The sequence below is a fragment of the Protopterus annectens genome, chromosome 11.part0, assembly GCF_019279795.1.
Source record: "Protopterus annectens isolate FY-2018-M chromosome 11.part0, PAN1.0, whole genome shotgun sequence".
Classification (NCBI taxonomy): domain Eukaryota; kingdom Metazoa; phylum Chordata; order Ceratodontiformes; family Protopteridae; genus Protopterus; species Protopterus annectens.
This window is the reverse complement of record NC_056745.1, coordinates 31090983-31113033: the sequence shown is the minus strand read 5'-3', so window position 1 is coordinate 31113033 and position 22051 is coordinate 31090983. Positions and strand designations below refer to the sequence as shown.

The 22051-nt window shown below is 37.7% G+C and overlaps 1 protein-coding gene across 3 annotated transcripts in view; it reads right to left on the bottom strand.

The window, feature by feature from the left end:
* Window positions 1-8366: 8366 nt before the first annotated feature.
* LOC122815144 (gastrula zinc finger protein XlCGF57.1-like) overlaps window positions 8367-22051 on the bottom strand; it is a 165472-nt gene continuing 151787 nt past the window's right edge. For all 3 annotated transcript variants that reach the window (XM_044087398.1, XM_044087395.1, XM_044087397.1), the window contains one exon: window positions 8367-11552. In XM_044087398.1, coding sequence (XP_043943333.1) covers window positions 9943-11552 — 1610 coding nt within the window. In that variant the 3' untranslated portion in view covers window positions 8367-9942. The remainder of the gene's footprint in view (window positions 11553-22051) is intronic.

Below are 22051 nucleotides of genomic sequence, written 5' to 3'. Positions count from 1 at the left end.
AGTTCTGTACTTCTTCCTGGTGGGTACAGCTGTCTGTATGCAGCTATTAACATGCTTGTACAGGGTTTCTTTGAATAGTTCTGCATAGGCAGAAGTGTTCTCAGGTATTATGGGGGCTTGACATTTTGCCAGGTTCTCACTTAATAGCAGGAGGTAAGCCTTCGAATAGTTCCTGAATATTCCAGTTTTAGCTGGGGGTCCAGGTTTCATTTTTACTACAAAGGAGGCCATTTTGTGGTCTGACCTTACCAGGGAAGGCATTACAAAATGGGGAGTGCAGCAGTCTCCCATATTAGTGAGGACCAGATCCAGTATGGTTGCACCCCTGGTTGGTGTATTGATTATCTGGTCCAGGTAGGTTGTGTTTACAAAATCCAGGCATTGCTGTGCATGTACGTTTAGTGTTGTATAGGATTCCCAGTTAATATTGGGGACACAGCCTATCTAGACCTTGCCAAGGCCTTTTGACACCATCCCCCCACTCATCATAGATAGATAAACTTAGTTGGGTATTAATCCCTATGTCACCCAATGTTTGTTAATGAGCTTGATAGATAGAACCACAACAAAAAAAAAGAAACTCACTCCAAATCCCAGACAAGTGACAAGTGGAGTACCTCAGGGGGTTAGTCCTGGGGCATCTTGTTTGGCATCTACTTCTCTCTTACAGGTACAGGTCAACACTAAGGACTCTCTACAACAAAGGCAAGTTTGCATGGAACTGACTGCCCATTATTGAATCCCCAAATGATGTGATATACTCAAAAGGGCCTTACAGAAACAGATGCTTGGTGCAGGAATGCCAGGGGCTCAAGCTCAATGCCAAGATGTGTATTGTTATCCAGAAAAAAAAAAAAATCCATGATGAATTATGATATGGGCAGCACATAGCAGCTAGAAGTGTGATAAGAGACTTAGGGACACAGGTGGACAGTGGTCTCAGTGGTCTCACCCATCACCAAATACAACAGAAACACCCATAACCTTCATGTCAACGCATCTAAGTTCATCCAGAAATCATCCAGGAAAATCCACCATACTCATCCTCATTAGACCCATTATAGAATATTTCCCCATATACAATGCACCTCTCACAATGTGACATTTCACAACAACTGGAAGGCCTCCTCACCCCTCAGAAATACCTCACTAAAAAAGAAGCCCCTCAAAAAAGCAGCTGCCCTTTAAAAATCACCCTATGCAAACTCCATATAAAAATTCTATCGAGGCATCCTCTGCTTAACATATCACACCCAGGTCTCATAAGAGCTGTCATACAAAATCATGTTAAACCAAATCCTAATCTCAGAGGGATCACAACCTTGGGATCACAATAAACAAAATCACAATAAGGATCTAATCTCAAGACATGGAGAGACCCCAACCAGAGGAATAGATTGCTCTGGAGACTCCAAAAACAGAGTGCCTCGTTGGACCTCTCGTCAGGAACCTTGACAAGAGGAACCTGTGGTTGGGAAAGGAAAGGAACCTTTGTACGGACCCTCAGTGACGAGGTCAGGAAAGGTGCTAGAAAAGGAAATAATAGTGCTAGATGTGTTAACATCTGGGCTTTAATAGCCCTGAATGCTAGGGGCTAGGCTCCTATAGCTCCTAGGACTATAATTAAAATCACCCATGATTATGGTATTGAGTTGGATGGTTAGTGTTTCTAATAAGTTTAAGTACATGTTATGGGTTTCCTGGGTCATAGAGTGGGACCTATAGCTTGCAAGGAAGTGGTATTGAATTTTACCTATGGTGATTTGAACATGGAGCAGCTCAAGTGCATTGTCCTGCTTGACCAGCCTTGAAGTACATTTATTTTTTATGTAAATAGAGACATCTCCACCTTTAGTCCCTGCCTGTGAAGTAACTGGCCTAAATGTGTGGAAGGCATTATAATCCTGCACTGTTGGCGTGCTCTCTGAGGCTTTAAACCATGTCTCATTGACCACACAGACAGCAGCATTCTCTAGGGTAAAGAAAGCTTCTAGGGGGTGGAGTTTTTTTGTTTTGTTTATACTCCTAGCATTGAGCAGTAATATGTTTATATTTTCTTGGTTTTGATTTGCTATGTTGGATGTACTTTCAGTTTGACATTGCTTAGAAAAGGCATTATGGGGAAGACAAAGTTTTTGCTACTATCTGAAAGCCTAGAGCAGAGAGGTGCAGACCATCCCTGGAAAGCAGCGTGGTCTACTGACCATCTCCTTCCATACTGACAAATATTGCACCCCCTTAGAATGGCACTTGATTTCTCCCTTTTTTCCCTTATTGCTCTGTATTTTTGGTAAGACTTTATATGTTATTAACTTTGCTGCACAATAATATATCCAATTTATTTCTGTTACATCACATGAATTTCTGTCAGTAGTTTTGATTACTGTGTTCACTTGTTTTATCAGACTGCTAACATTTTGGGTCTTGTTGGCTTTCTGTAATCTATTTCTATCATTGATCTTAACATGTCGGTCCATCTGTATTAAATCAAGCAACTCTTCCCTTAGATATTCTTCTAAACTGAGGGCACATTCTTTAGTCTCCATTTCCTGCAGGAATTCTACAGAAAGTTACAGAACATCTTCCTGTGACATATTCACCTCAGCTGCATCCTGCGTTATCTTATCTGTTGCTCTTTCATATGGGAACCTCACTGCCGTATCATTCCACAGCATTAACTGTGTGAGAGGTGGCACTGTTTTCTGTTCCGTCCCTTGCTGTGCAACTTCAATTGACCTTTTGTACTGGTTTCCTTCTGAAGGCTTCAGAGTATCTTCATGTGGCAACAGATCAGATGCTTCCTGCTCCACTTGTTTCTCCTTAATTTGGGAACTCATTGTTCCATCAGTCTGTGACATTACCACAGTGGGATATTCTACACTAAATCTTTCACTTCACAGGTAATTCAAAACTTCAGTTTCTGTTTCTTTAACATCACCATCATTAATCTTCTTTTTTTTACTTTTCCGCTTTGTTTTCTTATTTTTATATTGTAAAACTGTCCATCTCCAGATGCCTTTGCCTATATTTCTCTTCAAATATCCTTGGTGCTGCTTTTTTTGCATTGATTAATTTTGCTTTCTCCTCTGCATAAATATTGCATTGTACTAAATTTCTTTTTCTTTCTCATGTCCATATTTCTTCCTCAGATGTCTCTGGCTCCACCTGTTCCTCCTTTATTTGAGAACTCATTGTTCCATCATATGCTGTAACATGACCAATGTTACACTTTCTACAATAAATCCTTCACCTTACGTTATTCCATAACTTTAGCTTCTGTTTGTTTAACCTCTACTTTACTAATCATCTGCTTTACTTTCTCCCTTTGTTATCCATTCAAGCTCATACATCCTACCTTTATTCCTAGAATCTAGCTAGATATTGGTATATCTGTTCATTACTCTGTTTCATATTGTATGTATAGCTAATGTTTGCTGCAGTATGTATTATTTGCTATTGGTATGTCTGTTCATTACTATGTTTCATATTGTATTTATAGCTACTGTTTCCTGCAGTATGTATTATTTGCTATTGGTATATCTGTTCATCACTATGTTTGATTTTGTATGTATAGCTAATGTCTGCTGCAGTATGTATTACTTGCTATTGGTATATCTGTTCATTACTATATTTGATTTTGTATGTATAGCTAATGTCTGCTGCAGTATGTATTATTTGCTATTGGTCTATCTGTTCATTACTATGTTTCATATTGTATGTACAGCTAATGTTTGCTGCAGTGTGTATTATTTGCTATTGGTATATCTGTTCATTACTATGTTTCATATTGCATGTACAGCTAATGTTTGGTGCAGTGTGTATTATTTGCTATTGGAATATCTGTTCATTACTATGTTTCATATTGTATGCACAGCTAATGTTTGGTGCAGTGTGTATTATTTGCTATTGGTATATCTGTTCATTACTATGTTTCATATGGTATGTATAGCTAATGTTTGCTGCAGTATGTATTATTTGCTATTGGTATATGTGTTCATTACTATGTTTCATATTGTATGTATATATAATGTTTGCTGCAGTATGTATTATTTGCTATTGGTATATCTGTTCATTACTATGTTTCATATTGTATGTACAGCTAATGTTTGGTGCAGTGTGTATTATTTGCTATTGGTATATCTGTTCATCACTATGTTTCATATTGTATGTATAGCTAATGTTTGGTGCAGTGTGTATTATTTGCTATTGGTATATCTGTTCATCACTATGTTTCATATTGTATGTATAGCTAATGTTTGCTGCAGTATGTATTATTTGCTATTGGTATATCTGTTCATCACTATGTTTCATATTGTATGTATAGCTAATGTTTGCTGCAGTATGTAATATTTGATATTGGTATATCTGTTCATCACTATGTTTCATATTGTACGTATAGCTAATGTTTGCTGCAGTATGTAATATTTGCTATTGGTATATCTGTTCATCACTATGTTTCATATTGTATGTAGAGCTAATGTTTGCTGCAGTATGTATTATTTGCTATTGGTATATCTGTTCATTACTATGTTTCATATTGTATGTATAGCTAATGTTTGCTGCAGTGTGTATTACTTGCTATTGGTATATCTGTTCATTACTATGTTTCATATTGTATGTGTAGCTAATGTTTGCTGCAGTATGTATTATTTGCTATTGGTATATCTGTTCATCACTATGTTTCATATTGTATGTATAGCTAATGTTTGCTGCAGTATGTATTATTTGCTATTGGTATATCTGTTCATCACTATGTTTCATATTGTATGTATAGCTAATGTTTGCTGCAGTATGTAATATTTGATATTGGTATATCTGTTCATCACTATGTTTCATATTGTACGTATAGCTAATGTTTGCTGCAGTATGTAATATTTGCTATTGGTATATCTGTTCATCACTATGTTTCATATTGTATGTATAGCTAATGTTTGCTGCAGTATGTATTATTTGCTATTGGTATATCTGTTCATCACTATGTTTCATATTGTATGTATAGCTAATGTTTGCTGCAGTATGTATTATTTGCTATTGGTATATCTGTTCATCACTATGTTTCATATTGTATGTATAGCTAATGTTTGCTGCAGTATGTATTATTTGCTATTGGTATATCTGTTCATTACTATGTTTCATATTGTATGTATAGCTAATGTTTGCTGCAGTGTGTATTATTTGCTATTGGTATATCTGTTCATTACTAAGTTTCATATTGTATGTATAGCTAATGTTTGCTGCAGTATGTATTATTTGCTATTGGTATATCTGTTCATTGCTATGTTTTGTATTGTATTATAGCTAATGGTGCTGCAGTATGTATTATTTGCTATTGGTATATCTGTTCATTACTATGTTTCATATTGTATGTACAGCTAATGTTTGGTGCAGTATGTATTATTTGCTATTGGTATATCTGTTCATTGCTATGTTTCATATTGTATGTATAGCTAATGTTTTCTGCAGTAGTATTATTTGCTATTGGTATATCTGTTCATTACTATGTTTCATATTGTATGTATAGCTAATGTTTGCTGCAGTATGTATTATTTGCTATTGGTATATCTGTTCATTACTATGTTTCATATTGTATGTATAGCTAATGTTTGCTGCAGTATGTATTATTTGCTATTGGTATATCTGTTCATTGCTATGTTTTGTATTGTATTATAGCTAATGGTCGCTGCAGTATGTATTATTTGCTATTGGTATATCTGTTCATTACTATGTTTCATATTGTATGTATAGCTAATGTTTGCTGCAGTATGTATTATTTGCTATTGGTATATCTGTTCATTGCTATGTTTTGTATTGTATTATAGCTAATGTTTGGTGCAGTATGTATTATTTGCTATTGGTATATCTGTTCATTACTATGTTTCATATTGTATGTATATCTAATGTTTGCTGCAGTATGTATTATTTGCTATTGGTATATCTGTTCATTACTATGTTTCATATTGTATGTATAGTTAATGTTTGGTGCAGTGTGTATTATTTGCTATTGGTATATCTGTTCATTACTGTGTTTCATATTGTATGTATAGATAATGTTTGCTGCAGTATGTATTATTTGCTATTGTATGTATATTCAGTTGTTCTTCATGTACTCTGCTGCTCATTTATTGTTTTGTGGAGCTTTTCTCCCCGGCTTCCTCTGAAAAAGATTGGTGTCCAGTTGGGATTTCCCAGTAAACAAATGTAAATAAATAAATAAAATGAACAATCTTATTTTAGTATTGTGAAATTTTCCATACCTGGGTGCCTTTGCCTGTATCCCTCCTCAGATATGCTTGTATCTGCTTTTTGTATTGATTAGCTTTCTCCTTTGTGTAAATATTACACCATATCAGATCTCTCTTTTCCATGTCCATGTTTCTTTTTTATACCTTTCAAAAATCTTTAGGTTTAGTTCTTTATATTTTTCACACGTCCTCAGTCACTTCTTTTCACAAATGGCCCAAGGTTTCTTGGTCTATATAATGTTTTTCATGAATCTGTTGTATTAATGAACACAAATTTGTATTTGAAGCATTTGACAGTTTTTCTTGGGCAATTATTTTTCTTTCTCCTAATTTCTTAATCTTTCTGAGTGTCTTCTATCTGGAAATTCTGGGCTTCTTGCATAATAGTAACAATAAATTACAGTAACAATACATAATTTCCTTCTTATCCTCTATAGTCCAATCTATCATATGTATGGCTCTTTTTTGGCCTATCAGTTTTTTGATTTTTGTGGATTGCTGCTTCCTTCTACAACAGGGGGCCATCCTCCCCCTGGGCCTGGCCTGGCCCCATTGTAGAAATGTTTCCGTGTCTTGAGGATTCTACACTGTCATTTTTTTCCAGTCCTGGCTCCACTGCATCTACCCGGATCGGCACTTTTTTGTCCTGGGACTTGTACACTCAGCTACATCTGTCCATGATATGTGCTATATAAAATACAGTCTATACATCAGTATTCTCTTGGTGAGATTTTGTAAAAACAGGGTCCACCTCATGAAGGTGCTGACCTAGACTTGAGGATAAATTCAGTTCTAGCAATATTACTTTGCTTGCTGATTTTATCATCTCTCCACCCAGACCATCACTTGCTGAATGGTGTGTTTTATTGCATTTAAAAAATATTAATCATCTGATTAGATTACATTGAGACAGTCCAACTAGACCACATGACTTTCTGTTACCATTATGTTTTATTACAATGAGTACAACTCTATGCATTGACTGCTGGCTCAACGCATGTCATTTCATTGTGTAGTTCACATGATGCCTGAAGGCAACTTATTGGAATGTAATTCTCTGGGGTTAGCTGATAGTGTTCACTGAAACAGTTTTTCCTGCACAGATTAAACGTGCTGCAGACCAATATGTCTTCAACAAGATGATGAAATCTGGACATGAAGAGCTTCTAGTCTGGAACCTTCAGTTAACTTTATTTATGCCTCCAATTTTATTAAATCATTTAATTCCTTATTTCCTATAATTATTTTTATAATTTATAACATTTCTGTCACCATTCTACATCACTTTATGCTCAATAGTTTTGTTATAGAGGTTTCTACAGAATATAATGTAATGTATTTTAGTGGGTACTGTTTCCATCTTTCCTTCCCAGGTAGCTGCAGACATTCTCTGAAACAGTGTCCTACTAATTAATGTTTCGTCTGCACATCTCAGTATAACACACAAATTTTACAGCCTGAACGGTGACCATTTTTTATTCCTAAAAATAGATTATCTGTTATTATAAATAATATGATGGCATGAGAAAACTGGGGAATAAAAATATCTGACTGGTTCCTAAACATTCTAAATGGGATTAAATCTAACCACTCTGATTGGAAGGGTCATCTAAATATTAAGGTGATGCTGAGAGACTGTTCTTATCCACAAGAGGTGGAGTAGCTTACTGAAATTTGCCTTTATGACTACACACAGAAAGGTGTTAGTGAGTCCCAAAGTACCTAAAGTTTATGCCATGGAATACGTTATAATAGCAGGGAGGCAGCACATTCATATAGCAATAAATCACTCAAAAGTGTACAGCCAGTCGAAATGTACTCCAACCTTAGAATCACCACACAAGTGAACACCATGACTATGTGGGATCACCAATGCACAATCCTGAGGTTTTACATGTTAAGACTAAGGCTACAAGATCATTGGGATGTTTTCTTTCCCCATTGAAAATCAATCTCAAATCAGTATAAATATTCAGCAGGGCTATGGAGACACAACCCCCATGTTGGGGATGTTAGAGAGGGTGGCATTGTAAAAACAATACTTCACATGTGTTTATTATTTTCAAAAGTGTCCTGTTGTTGACGTGGGATCTTTTTTGACTGCAAATAAGACTGCTGAAGACAAAAGATATGCACTTTAATCACCAAGTCAAAACATAAGCTGGATGCAGTATGAAAAATTATTTTTCTCCAACATGCAATGATCTCATGAAATGATAAATACAAAAAAAGGGAGTGAAACCCCTACATGAGGATGCATAAAGCTTTGCCCCCACAGAAATAACTAAAGATAAATTTTGCTTCTCGGGAAAAGAAGTCAAATTTGACCAGAAAGTCAATTCACAAATACCCGAGACCAGGTGTAACTCAGAGCTTAATCTGTTTTAATAGTGTGATATATTTTTTTTTTACATCAAAGGACTGTAAGACATCTGTTTCCTTTATTATTACGTTTCCAGTACTGATTTTTATTTAAAACTCTTTATTGTTTTCCATCACAATTTCCAAGTTGAATATCTAAATGTTCCTTTCTTTCAGTCATTTTTTCTGACAGTACTTTACGAATTAGCAGCTTTGCTGCATAGCAATATATACTGTTAAGTCTGATGTGTCATCTGGGTCCTTATGAATGATTCCAGTTACTGTATTTACCTTATCAATCATCAGATGCTTTAAGTCACATACACCTTCTGTCTCCCTCAACAACACATAATACAGCAATGTAGCTAATATTTACATTAACTCCATCAAACGTTCCCTCACGTTACTTCCTATATGAGTAGATCTTCTGTGACCTGCATGTCCTACTACTACTCTTTTTGCATGGTGATGTCACAGTTTTCTTTTCTTTCTTTTTGTCATTTTTACCCCCACTGTCTGTCAATCACCATCCCCCTCAAGGCCAATCAGCCTGTTCATTCCCATTCACCAGAGTGCTGGTTGACCAGGAGAGGCCATCATTGTCATCAAGAGTGGTTGGTTGTCTGATTTGGAATCTACTTTCATGGTGTGGGAAAGGTGAAGTGTTGGGGAGGGAACATACCCACAGTGAAATGCTGGGGAGGGGTTGTGCACACGGTGAAGTGCTAGGGAGGCAATGTGCACACAGTGAAGTACTGGGGAGGGAATGTGCACACACTGAAATGCTGCAGAAGAGACATGCACACAGTGAAATGCTGGGGAGGGGATATGCATACAGTGAAATGCTGGGGAGGAGACATGCACACAGTGAAATTCTGGGGAGGGAATGTGCACATGATGAAGTGCTGGGTAGGGGACAAGCATGTGATGAAGGGCTGGGGAGGGGACATGCAAATGGTGAAGTGGCATGGAGATAATATGCAGAGGGCCTAATCCAAATGAAATCTCTTCACTTCCACATGGAGAGTTCTTTCCAAGCAGTTCTGCCCCTTCCCTAAAAGCACTGAGTGGGGGTTTCTTCAATCTGCATTGTGTGAAACTGGAGCAATCTGTGTACCATTAATTATGGGCAACCATCCTCCTGGGAGGTGCATGCAAACTCTGCCTCTTCAGTCCCCCCGCCTGGTTCCTCCAATGCTTGGGCCATTAACTGAACTCCAGACACCTGGAACGCAGTGAGGGCTCTGACTGTCTGTATCACAGAACCAGGCTAGCCTTGTCTTGCTTTTCAATTCATTTTACTAACTTAGTTACTAAAAATTTATTTAGAAAAATGTCTTCAGTTATGACATCTTGTCATGCCTGCTGAATTTTTAGGTACCTGTTTCACTGAATTATTAAGAAGGGGCAATTTTCTTGTTTTCCTTTGGATTTTTCTCTCCCCACTGTGGAGTTTCTCATGGTGCCTAAGGTTAGCCTTCCGTGAAAAACTCTTATCACATGATGCACATTTATATAGCTTCTTCCCAGAGTGTACAAATTCATGCCTTCTAAGATTACTCCTATGTGTGTATGTCTTGCTACATACGGTGCACTTAAAGGCTTCATGTCCAGTGTGAAGTTTCTCGTGGATTTCAAGGTAGTGCTTTAGTCTGAAACTCTTGCCGCATGTTTCACATTCATATGGCTTTTCACCAGTGTGGATTTTTTCATGAACTGTGAGGTTGCATTTGCGTATAAAACTCTTACTACATGTTGTACAGCTGTAAGGCTTTTCTCCAGTGTGGACAATCTTATGCCCATCAAGGCCATGACTGTCTACATAACTCTTGCCACAAATGGAACACTTAAATGGTCTATCTCCAGCATGGATTTTCTCATGGAATATAAAGCTTCTCTTTAGAACAAAACTCTTGCCACACAAAGAGCATTTATATGGTTGATTTCCGGTGTGTATTTTTTCATGGATTTGAAGTGACTGCTTCCACGCAAAGCTTTTACCACATACGACACAGTTATACGGCTTTGTTCCAGTATGTGTAGTTTCATGCAGCATAAGGGCATTCTTCTGTATGAAGCTCTTGTCACATGTGGCACATTTATAGGGCCTAGTTCCAGTGTGGATTCTCTCATGTACTGTAAGGGCACCCTTCTGTGCAAAATTCTTATTACATACTACACATTTATATGGCTTCACCCCTGTGTGGGAATTAATATGTCTCTGAAGCTTGGGTTTGTCTAGAAATCTCTTGCCACAAGTGACACATTTAAAAGGTTTAATCCCAGTGTGTATTTGCTCATGGGCTGTAAGGTTGCTTTTCTTTGTAAAAGCTTTGTCACATGTTGCACATTTATATGGTCTCTCCCCTGTGTGAGTTCTTTTGTGGATGGTGAGGGAAAACTTATGTGAAAAGTACTTGTTACAAGTGGCACACTTAAATGGACTGATGCCAGTGTGGACATTCTTATGTTGGATAAGGCTACTCATCTTTATGAAACACTTGCCACGTGTGGCACACTGAAACAATTTCTCCTTAGCGTTGGCTTTTTGATGTGTTTTCAAACTGTCTTTGTATTTCTCCTTTTTTTTCCTTCCTTGAAATATTCTAGCACATTTCTCAACATAGTGAGGATGGACCCTCCTAGTATTTCTCTCATCGGTGTAATCTTTCCACTGTTTTAGAAAATGGAACGTGGAAATTGTTTCACACTGACCAGTTTTGGACATTCTTTCTGTCTCTCGAGTTTCCAGAAGCACTTTCAGATCCTTCTCCAAATTAAAATCACTGTTACATTCCATAAATTTATGTCGTCTGGTTACACTACGAGAAGAGCCACACACTTTATGAGGTGTTTTATCTGTGGAGCCCACAGCACACATGGAACTCAGATGCTGTTTCTGTGATGACCTCTGACACTGAATCTCACCGCCATTTAACCACCTGTGAACTTAAAAACAAGTACTTATTATGACAGAACATGTTGCTCATAGTTTTATTTAAAGTAAACACAGAAAGAGTAAACGTATAGTAAAACTGCACAATGCACTGATTAATAGCACTCATGTGTACCAAACAAAAAGAGTACAAAAGTGCTGTGATTAGGCACTGAATTACCAAGTTGTTCCTTGTGGCTTCACTGTTACAAGAAATCGTGTCTTCGACAGATGTGCATCATACTGATCACTGCTGCAGTAGCCTTAGATATATGGGTTATATCATGCCTTAGATATATGGGTTATACCATGCCTTAGATATATCATGCCTCAGACATATGGGATATATCATGCCTTAGATATATGACATATCATGCCTTAGATATATGGCTTATATCATGCCTTAGATATATGGCTTATATCATATGCCTTAGATATATGGCTTATATCATGCCAGCGATATAACAGCCAGCCAGCTTCCAAAGTTTTGGAAACCTTCGATTCACTCAATCTGTCAAGCAGCTTGAGCTGAGTTGACTACAAGACAAGTCTGGTGCAAAGCCAACAGCTTTACTGGCGCTGAAAAGTACACTCCTCTGAGGCATTCAGGGATCGACGGTCGGCTTGTGCTTTCCTTTCCTGGGCAGACAAGTTCCCTTTGGGGGAATCCATTTTCTTAATTTCGTTGATTTTTTTCTTTTCTCTTCAGGAATGTTATTTTAAAGCTAGGAGTATTTTGTTTTAATGGACTATCTCAAGACAGTGATGTATGTTAAAATGAATAAACCAAATGTCACGCAAGGTGGACTCTAGTGCACGGATCCACGAGAAACATATAAAAAAAACAAAAACGATCCAGCACAAAGGAGAAAAGTGCCTAAATCAATTTATTTGTAGCAATTATAGAAACATCATACTCAATATTACTGCAAACCGGTTTCGGCTATATATCCAGCCTTCCTCAGTGCAAAAATAAAAGTCTAGATGACACATCCTGGTATCTTCTTATATATCCAAACATTTAAAGGTGTATGCATGTTCAAAAAAATTTTTATATGCATGTTCCAAAAGATTGGAGATACATGCAAAACAAAATTATAAGTAAGAATGAAAAATATAAATTGAAAATATAAAATATAAAACATCACAAAGTAAATTCATTGAGAAAGAAATTACATATATAACATACTTAAGAGCTGGCTACATATGACTAGAAAATTTAATTTAAGCCAGGTTTGAATAGGGCTCCTAACCTGGTAATCCATGAGGATTCCATATTATTTAGTCTGTCATGCCAGCCTGCTTTTATATTTCTATGCATGTCAGTCTTGTCTATGATGATAAATTTGAATTGTGCAGTTTTGTGAATCGTGGTATGTTTATACAATGCATTTGTGATTTTATGGGTTCTAATAGCACTAAGATGTTCACTGATCCGATATCTGAATGGTCTGGGAGTTTGGCCCACAAAAAAGACAGACGTGCAAGTTGCTAAATAAATCACCCAATCCGTACTACAATTACCAAAATTTTTTTTCTGATAAACCTTGGGAGTATTACTACTAGTGAATTCTTTAGTTTTAAAGATGTGTCTACATGCACTGCAATGGCCGCATGGGACACAACCTATCAAAGGATCACCAAATAAGGTGGTCTGGATGGGTGTAGGAGGATTATATCTTTTGTAGTGTGTCAAATAAGAATCGATAGTTCTACCCTTCCGATAGGAAAAAGAACACCTGTTTGGCAATATATCGTTTAAATGTTCATGGGCAAGCAAAATGTCCCAATGATTATTAATTATGTCTCTAAATGAGGATGTGTTGCTGCCGTAGGTAGTGACAAATCTAATGGGTTGAGGTGTTGATGTATTTGATCCAACTTGGGTGTGTTTGTATTGTAAAAGTTGTGATCTGGGCATATCTTTGACCTGGTTGATGGTTTGGGTGATTCGACATCTGTTGTATCCTCTACTAATGAGTTTGTGGCTCAAATCATGTTCACATTCTAAATGGGATTTCTGAGAAGAACAGATAGTTTCACACGTAAAAATTAAGATTTGGGAATATTGTTGATGATGTGGCGGGGGTGATTACTGGATGCATGCAAAAGTGTGTTGTATTGTGGAAACTTCCTGTGTACCCGAGTGGCCAAGGTATGGTCATTTTGTCTAGATACACTTGCATCCAAAAAACAATTTCCTGATGTTGCATATTCAAGTTAGACTTAATATCCCATGTATTATTGTTCAAGAATTTAACAAACTCTTGTACAGAGGATGGATCCCCCCGCCACACCATCCAACAATCATCTAAGTATCGTCTCCATATATCCAAATCTGCCAAAAAGATGTTTTTATAAGAATCATATATAAATTGTTCTTCAAAAAATCCCATCAATAAATCAGCATATATGGGAGCAAAGGATGCTCCCATAGCTGTGCCTCTTATTTGCCAATATGCTTGACCTTTAAAATAAAAAATATGTTTGGTCAACACGTATTGAGTCAGTTCGATCAGAAAATTGTTAAATCCTCTAGTGTATAGTTGTGAACGGTCTAGCCAGTATGCTATAGCAGATAAGCCAGCATCATGTGGAATGCTAGCATATAGGGAAGTAACATCCAGAGTGCATAACCACCAATCAGATTCAAGTTGTGTGTCCTCAATGATGTTTAAAAATTCGGTAGTATCTTGTAACCTGGATCTGACCATAGGTAGTAATGGCTTTAAGTAGTATGTAAGAAATGCTGATAATGGTTCTGTGAGGGAACCCCTCCCAGAAACAATAGGTCTACCAGGTGAACAGGTCGGATGTTTATGGATCTTTGGAAGTAAATATAGATACTGTGGAATGGGATCGGAAACTTTGAGTTGTTTACAAGTATGTTTCTCTATGATACCTTGTTCAGTGGCCAGATCCAAAAAAGAATCGATGTGTTTTTTAAAGTTAGGTGTAGGATCAACCACCATATGTATATAAGACCGGGCATCCGATAGTTGTTTAAGGGCTTCCGTTTGATACATAACCCAATCCATTACTACAATACCTCCCTGTTTGTCTGCTGGTGCAATGACTATATTACGATTGGAACTAAGTTCCCGTAGCGCTTGTTCTTTGAGAGTTATCAGAATCTGCAAAAAATATCTTTAAATTAATCAGTGTACAAAAGTCATTAAGTTCACTGGCAAGTATGTGTTAAGATACAAAAGATGTCGGCACAAAATTTAAACCCTTATTCAAAAGTTTATTATGGACAGGTGACATGTGGGCCAAACTTCCAGACCGTTCAGATATTGGATCAGTGAACATCTTAGTGCTATTAGAACCCATAAAATCACAAATACATTGTATAAACATACCACGATTCACAAAACCGCACAATTCAAATTTAGCATCATTGACAAGATTGACATGCATAGAAATATAAAAGCAGGCTGGCATGACAGACTAAATAATTTGGAATCCTCATGGATTACCAGGTTAGGAGCTCTATTCAAACCTGGCTTAAATGAAAATTTCTAGTCATATGTAGCCAGCTCTTAAGTATGTTATATATGTAATTTCTTTGTCAATGAATTTACTTTGTGATGTTTTATATTTTCAATTTATATTTTTCATTCTTACTTATAATTTTGTTTTGCATGTATCTCCAATCTTTTGGAACATGCATATAACATTTTTTTGAACATGCATACACCTTTAAATGTTTGGATATATAAGAAGATACCAGGATGTGTAATCTAGACTTTTATTTTTGCACTGAGGAAGGCTGGATATATAGCCGAAACCGGTTTGCAGTAATATTGTGTATGATGTTTCTATAATTGCCACAAATAAATTGTTCTCCTTTGTGCTGGATCGTTTTTGGTTTTTTGTATGTTAAAATGAACCATTTTTTCATAACAGTTTAAAAGTAGTGTAAAGTAACTGAAAACATTTTTTTCTGTGATGAAATTGTGTTTATTTTTATTCTGTAGGGCTGGCATAGTGTTTTAAATGCTTTTTACTGTATTTTTCTGTCAGAAAAGTAACTTTTGTACACTGGTAGTGTTTACCAGCAATTGCTGCTCATCTTCTTTGAGAAAGAGGCACCACTTTCGTCTTGAACATGGAACAGACTACCAGTCCCGTTGCTGGTCTTTCTTCCAGCCATTCTTCCAGCCACATAAAGAAAAAAAATTAAGCAGCCTTTGCCACTACAGCTGGTTAGTAATTTGCCTCAGCTGCAGGTGGTTGACTCTGCTGTACTTCAGGCCTCTAATCTTTTACCCTGGATCCCTCTGGTGTAGCACCTATAGCCACTATGGACTGGGGGTAAGCCATGTCCTCTGTGGCTGTTGAGGTCTCCTAAGTGGGCGAGAGCACTCTTGTTGGTCCTGAGAGGGAACAGGGAAGGCTTCCCTGTTGTGTCAGAATGCAGTTGTTGCCATTAGCAACATGGTCAAACAAGAAAAACAAGCATTTATCTACTCCTCCTCAAATTTCTTTGCACAGGAGAAGTTTACTGGGTCTGGCTCAGGGTTTAATTCATGTTACTGATCCTTCTTGTAAAGTAGTTTCTAGTAAATGAAAGAGGGATTCCTCTTTTCATGAAGATATTTAAGATTCTGAATCTGAACGGGAAGATGCAGGGATGGGTACAGGGTTTCTTCCTCAGATTCCTGACAACCTCAGAGGAGAGCACAGTTTCTGATTCTCTCCGTGGGGTGTCTCTTTCTCTGAGACTAGTACTAGAATGTGTCAGTGTTTTCAGTGGGAGAACAGTGAGGTTTCTCAGTCCCTCAGAAAATATTATGGGCTGTTAACAAAGGATTTTGTAGAACTTACATCCATTCCTCCTGTTCTGTCAGCTATAGAGGGGGTGTGTGTTTTACTGCCTGCATTTTCCTGATAGTTAGCCAGCTGCCTTGATAAAGGTGGATAGGATGTATAAAGGTCCTCACTCTCCTCAGTCTTCTAAATTTGTATAGATTTAGCTGATCACACTGCTGCCAAGCACTTAGTTAATTCCAATCCTACTTTCTGTCAAGGATGGGAAAATTACTGATAGGTATACGAAAAAAAGTGTATACTTTTGCAATTTTGACTTTCAGAATTTTGAACTGCCAGGCTCATATGCTGAACATTGTTCTGACAAATTGTGAAAGTGTGAGGAATGCTTTATCTGCAGTTTCTATTTGTGAGGAAATGTCTGCTTTAAATAATTTAGTTTCTCCTAGTACACAGTGTGTGAATGACACTGCTAATACTTCTTCCGGAACTATGACCACTTGTACTGTTTTGAGGTTTGCATGGCTGCATTCTCAGAATCTCCAAGATGATGTTAAAAATTAAATGCCAAAGTATCCATTAAATGGAGATTTAATGTTTGGCCCCTCTGCTGTGGACGTGATCAATAAGTGTGATGAAAGGGGCAGGCTGACATGGAGGATCTCCAAGATTTTTAAGCCCTCCTTTTCCAAATTATTCAAGAGACTTTTTATCTCTTAATCCACAATTAGCAAAAAAACAAAATAAAGTCTCAACAAAATTCAGGTAAACAAATGTTTAAAAAGAAATGACTAGGGGGTTCCAGAAAGAAGTCTCGAACCTTCCAAAACCAAAGACAGTTCAAAAAGTCTGAATGACTATTCAAAAGACCTTGCAACATACCTTCCCACCTTGGTGCCTTTGTTTCTTCCAGAAAGTCTGAATCTCCATTTTTCTTCTTGGCAACAGATTGCTTCAGACAAATGGGGTCTGAAAATCTTTCATCAGGGTTGCAGATGGTAGTGGGACGAAATTCTTCCTTTCCAGGGAGGCATTCCTCATCCTCCAGATCAGACTATTTTGTTTCCACCTCTTCTTCATCTCATGCTGTCCAAGGAGTGATAGAGCCAGTTATTCCTTCCAAGGTGGTGAAGGGTTTTTATTCAAGGATGTTGCTAGTGCCAAAGAAAGAAAATGCTTGGAGACTGAATTCAAAATGTTGTCACTTCACAACCTGATTATCTCTTTTTCCTTTTTCTAGTTTCCTGGTAAAATTAGACATAAAATATGCTTATCATCACATCCCTACTCACCCAGACTTCAGATGTTTCTTACAGTTTTGTGTGTCTGGGTCACATTATCAGTATTTTGCTTTAATTGGACTTTGCACTGCACAAAGTACATTCACAAATTGTCTAGCTCCAGTTACAGCTCATTGCAGGCTGCAAGTTGTCAGCATTTCTCATATTTAGATGACTTGATTATCTTTACAGTGTCTTTTTCAAAGTGCCATGAATCTCTCACTTGGGTGATGGATTTCTTACACTATCTAGGGTTACAAGAGAATGTTTAAAAGTCTTTCATGATTCCTTCACACGGGACTGTCCTCAGTTCAAAAAGCTTTTCTTTCACATGAAAAAGTAGATCTTCATTTAGATCTATTTTGAAGGTTTTCCACTCAGACTTTGGTCACTGCGAGGGAACTTCAGTAACTCTGAGGGAATACCTCAAGATTTTGGGTCTCATGACATCTATGATTTTCCTGATACCCCTGGCAAGGCTCCACATGAGAAATGTACAGTGGTATCTGAAATCACTTTGGTCCTTGCATCAACACCATTTATATTTTCAAATTCCAGTGCTGGGGTTTGTCAGAAGAGAAATCTTTTGGTGGAGACAACAGATATCCTTAAATCCAGTTCTCCGCTTCTCTCTCCCTGCTCCAAAACAGTCAGTTACCACAGACACCTTTGACTTTGATTTAGGAGCAGTTTTAGGAGGGATAAAAGTGCAGGAGGTGCAGGACAACAAGGACAGATGGAAGCACATAAATATGAAGGAGATGCCTGTCCTGATCAAGGCTCTCAACTCACTGAGACCTCAAGTCATTGCAGACGACACCACAGTCATGAGCTACATCAACAGGTAGGGGCGAACCAGGTCACACCTCCTTTGCAGACTAGCCATGTTAGCTTGAGATATGGCTCACAGCCCAATCTCACTCTACAGGCATCCTAAATTCCATCAGAGCAAAATCTTCTGGCAGACATGTTGGGCAGAACCAGGACAGACCCTCACAAATAGATCAGAGGGTTTTCCAAGAGTTGATCCATTTGTGGGGAGTTCAAGTAGACCTGCTTGTCTCCTCTCTGAACAATCAACTGGCACGATTCTATTCCAGGACTCCATGCAAGATGACCTGCAGACAGATGCCTTTCCTTTTCCTTTGATAAGAATGTTCCTTTATGTTTTTCCACTCTTTCCACCAATATCCAGGGTACTTCTGAAGATTCAGAATGATCCCACCAAGATCCCTGGTGACCTTCTTCTGGCCCAGGCAACTGTGGTTCTCCCTTCCTTTGGAAATGGTTGGGGTAACTGCCACAAGCTTTCTCACAGACTGGATCTACTCATAGAAGACAAGGAGTGTTTGATACACCCCAACATCAGTTATCTTCAGCCGACTACCTTGATGATAGGGTCTTAATTCCCTTTAGGCACCTGTTTATTCAGGATGTGCAGAAGGTACTAATGGAGGCAAGTAATCCTGCTACAAGGAAATCATACATCAGCATATGGAAAAGATTTTACAGATGATGTCAGCAACATAACCAGCACCCATTCAGGGTTAGTTGTTCTTTGACTTTAGAATATTTATGTAAGTTGCTATCCTATGGGCTTTCTTATTCCTCTACCAAGGTTCATTTATCAGCCAGTTCAGCATGTCTTCCCTTGGATCCTCCTCTTTCAATACAGTCTTATGTCAAAATGTTCTTGAAAGGGGCTTCTGCATAAGAGGCCTCCAAGAAAACTGGTGGTACCCCCTTGGGATCTTAATTTTATGTTACAGAAGCTATCACTTGCTCCATTAGAACCAGCGAATCTGGCGACTTGAGTTTAACATGGAAAACAGTTTTATTGATTGCTCTGAACTTGGCAAGTACAGTATCTGAATTGCAAGATTTTATGGTGAGTTAACCCTATCTCATTTTCCATAGGGACAGGGTTTCTTTGAGAACTAATCCTTCTTTTATCACTAAAATGGTATCAGAGTTTACTTTAAGCCAAAGTATCCATCCCTCCATTTCTTTCCTGAACCTAAAATGAGGACAAAAGGACACTCAATACCTTGGATGTCCACAGACAACTCAGATACTATCTTTACCAAACTAAATCTTTCAGATTCTCCAATCAATTGTTTATTTCTTTTGAAGGTAAGAAGAAGGGACAAATTGTGTCAAAACAGACCATTTCCAAATGGTTGTCTTAAGCTACTACCTTTTACTATTCTGAGCATAGCAAAACTATTCCAGGCAAGAAAAATGCCTGCTCCACCAGGGCCTTTGCCTCATCTATGGCTTTTTTCTAAAGGGTTTGCTTCTAGAAGTATTCTAGAAGTTGCTTATTGGTCCTCTGTACATACTTTTGCAAATCACTATAAGCTTGGTTCCTTCACTAGGTCCAGCTCAAGCTTTGCAAGGACTATTCTCCAGGCACTCCTGGACATTTCTCCTTCTACCTCTCAAATGTAGCTAGTATGGTAATCTACCCTATAGCTATGCTACTACAGCAGTGATTATTTGAACATTTACTGTTATGGTTAAGTTCAATCTTAAAAAACTGTGCTTTCTTTTATACTGCATTCCTCCATCAAAAGATGTGTACCTTCAACAAAACTCTTCTTCTCTTATTGTTTTTAAGATTCTAAGTGCATGTAAAAATGTATTTTGCATGTAAAGCTTCACTTCTATGACCATGTTATTAGATAGCAGGTGGGATGCCGGCAGTTTACAGTTAGTAAATGTCCTGTGACCTTTCTTTAATTCCTGTATGTGCATTTTCATGCCTAGAACACTCACACTCACTTATATGCTGTCCAGCAACTCACATACTCACAAACCCATCCAAGTAGTCATTCTTCCAATCGGTGTTGACCTGTAGACAAATCAAAAGCCAAGACAGGATTGCTGGCCAAACAGGCCTCACAGATTTTATCAGGATACCTCGTATCCACTAAATCAGTACTTCAGAGTTATTTTATATTAAAAGGCAGGCTATTCAGCTGATGTAAACTTTCCTGCAAAATCAGAAACCTCACCTACCTGTCATCTAAAGGTCGTGTATGGAATGAAGGCACTGGAGTTAAGTATATATTACAAAATAAGGGAAATAAACACTCATTTATTTCTAAAAGAACTGGATCTTAATTTCAGTCCAGGACAATGCATCCACTAAGCGCTCCTCTGATTAGCTGAGCTCACAGAAGTATTCCTGGGGTGACAAGTTGTTAGGGGGTCTACCTAACACAGATTCTCCTACTGCATGTCTTTAAAGCTCATTTGACTGCAGGAGGACATGCAGACTACATACAGAAGGCACTCCAGCTGTGAATCTAAAAGGAGAGCAACTTGCTGTGAGGTGACAATGCTAATCTCTGCACCACCGCTCATGTATAAATCACAAAATTTGTGACAGTAAGCAAGATATGCTAATGAGGTCTCTGAATCCAGATCCATAAAGGTGGGCACTCCATCTCTGTGCTATTAGTTCTGATATTTGAATCAAGCTGTGTTATAGTTATGTATTTCTAGACGCATATTTGTTTACATTGCTTCCATACTTACACTGTAGGCCATAGTATGACCAGAGATGAGAAACCTGTTATACCTCTTTAGATCCTTTGTTTGTAATGGTTTGGCTAGGTCATGCACACACAAGCACACACACATACACACATGCAACTTTTAATTTCTAGAAGAGGCTCAGGCTACATATATGGAATTTGTGTACCCTGATGTACACAAACCGTTCATCTACTGCAGTTATAATTATCTGTACATCCCTGTTGTGTACTGTAATCCCACACATGCTGACATAACTAGCTGACCACAGAGTTTTATTTATTTATTTAGTTAGTTTGTTAATTCTTAGGTTCACAAGACACACTGCTGTGAGTTCTACCTTCTCTTCTATGCCCATTTCAGGCTGTCATAAGGTTATATTTTAATTTATTACTTATGTGGTACAATGTTCCTCCTGTGACACTGCTGTATAAGATGTGATCATACAAAGTATTAATTCACAAATGCCAAACTTTGCTTTTTGTATTAACACGCAAGCTCAAATTATTATGGCTACTGTCACTATGTCTCTGTTTTGGTGTATATAACAAGCAACAACCTAATGTTGATTGCATTTTTCTTGTTTTGTAAGGTATGTACTGAAGTTCAGGTCTTGGCAATGCCAAGTATGTGTAGTTTGTGTTGGTTATGTATCTAATGCTTATACAAGTTAGCTGTTATATACCATTGTTCAAAGATTTCTGCAAAGTACACAGTCTGCACTTAAGTTATCTAAGCACTTATCATAGGATCATAGGAAGTTACTAGGCTATTGGCCCTGAGGTCCTTACAAGCCTAGCCAAGAATTTAGCCCATATTCCAACAAGTCAGCACCCAATGCCACTTTCCAGCAAGGACATGGGTGGAATCCCAGGGGTGTACTTTCGGTTCCCCATCCAGTTATTCAGGTTGCACTTAAA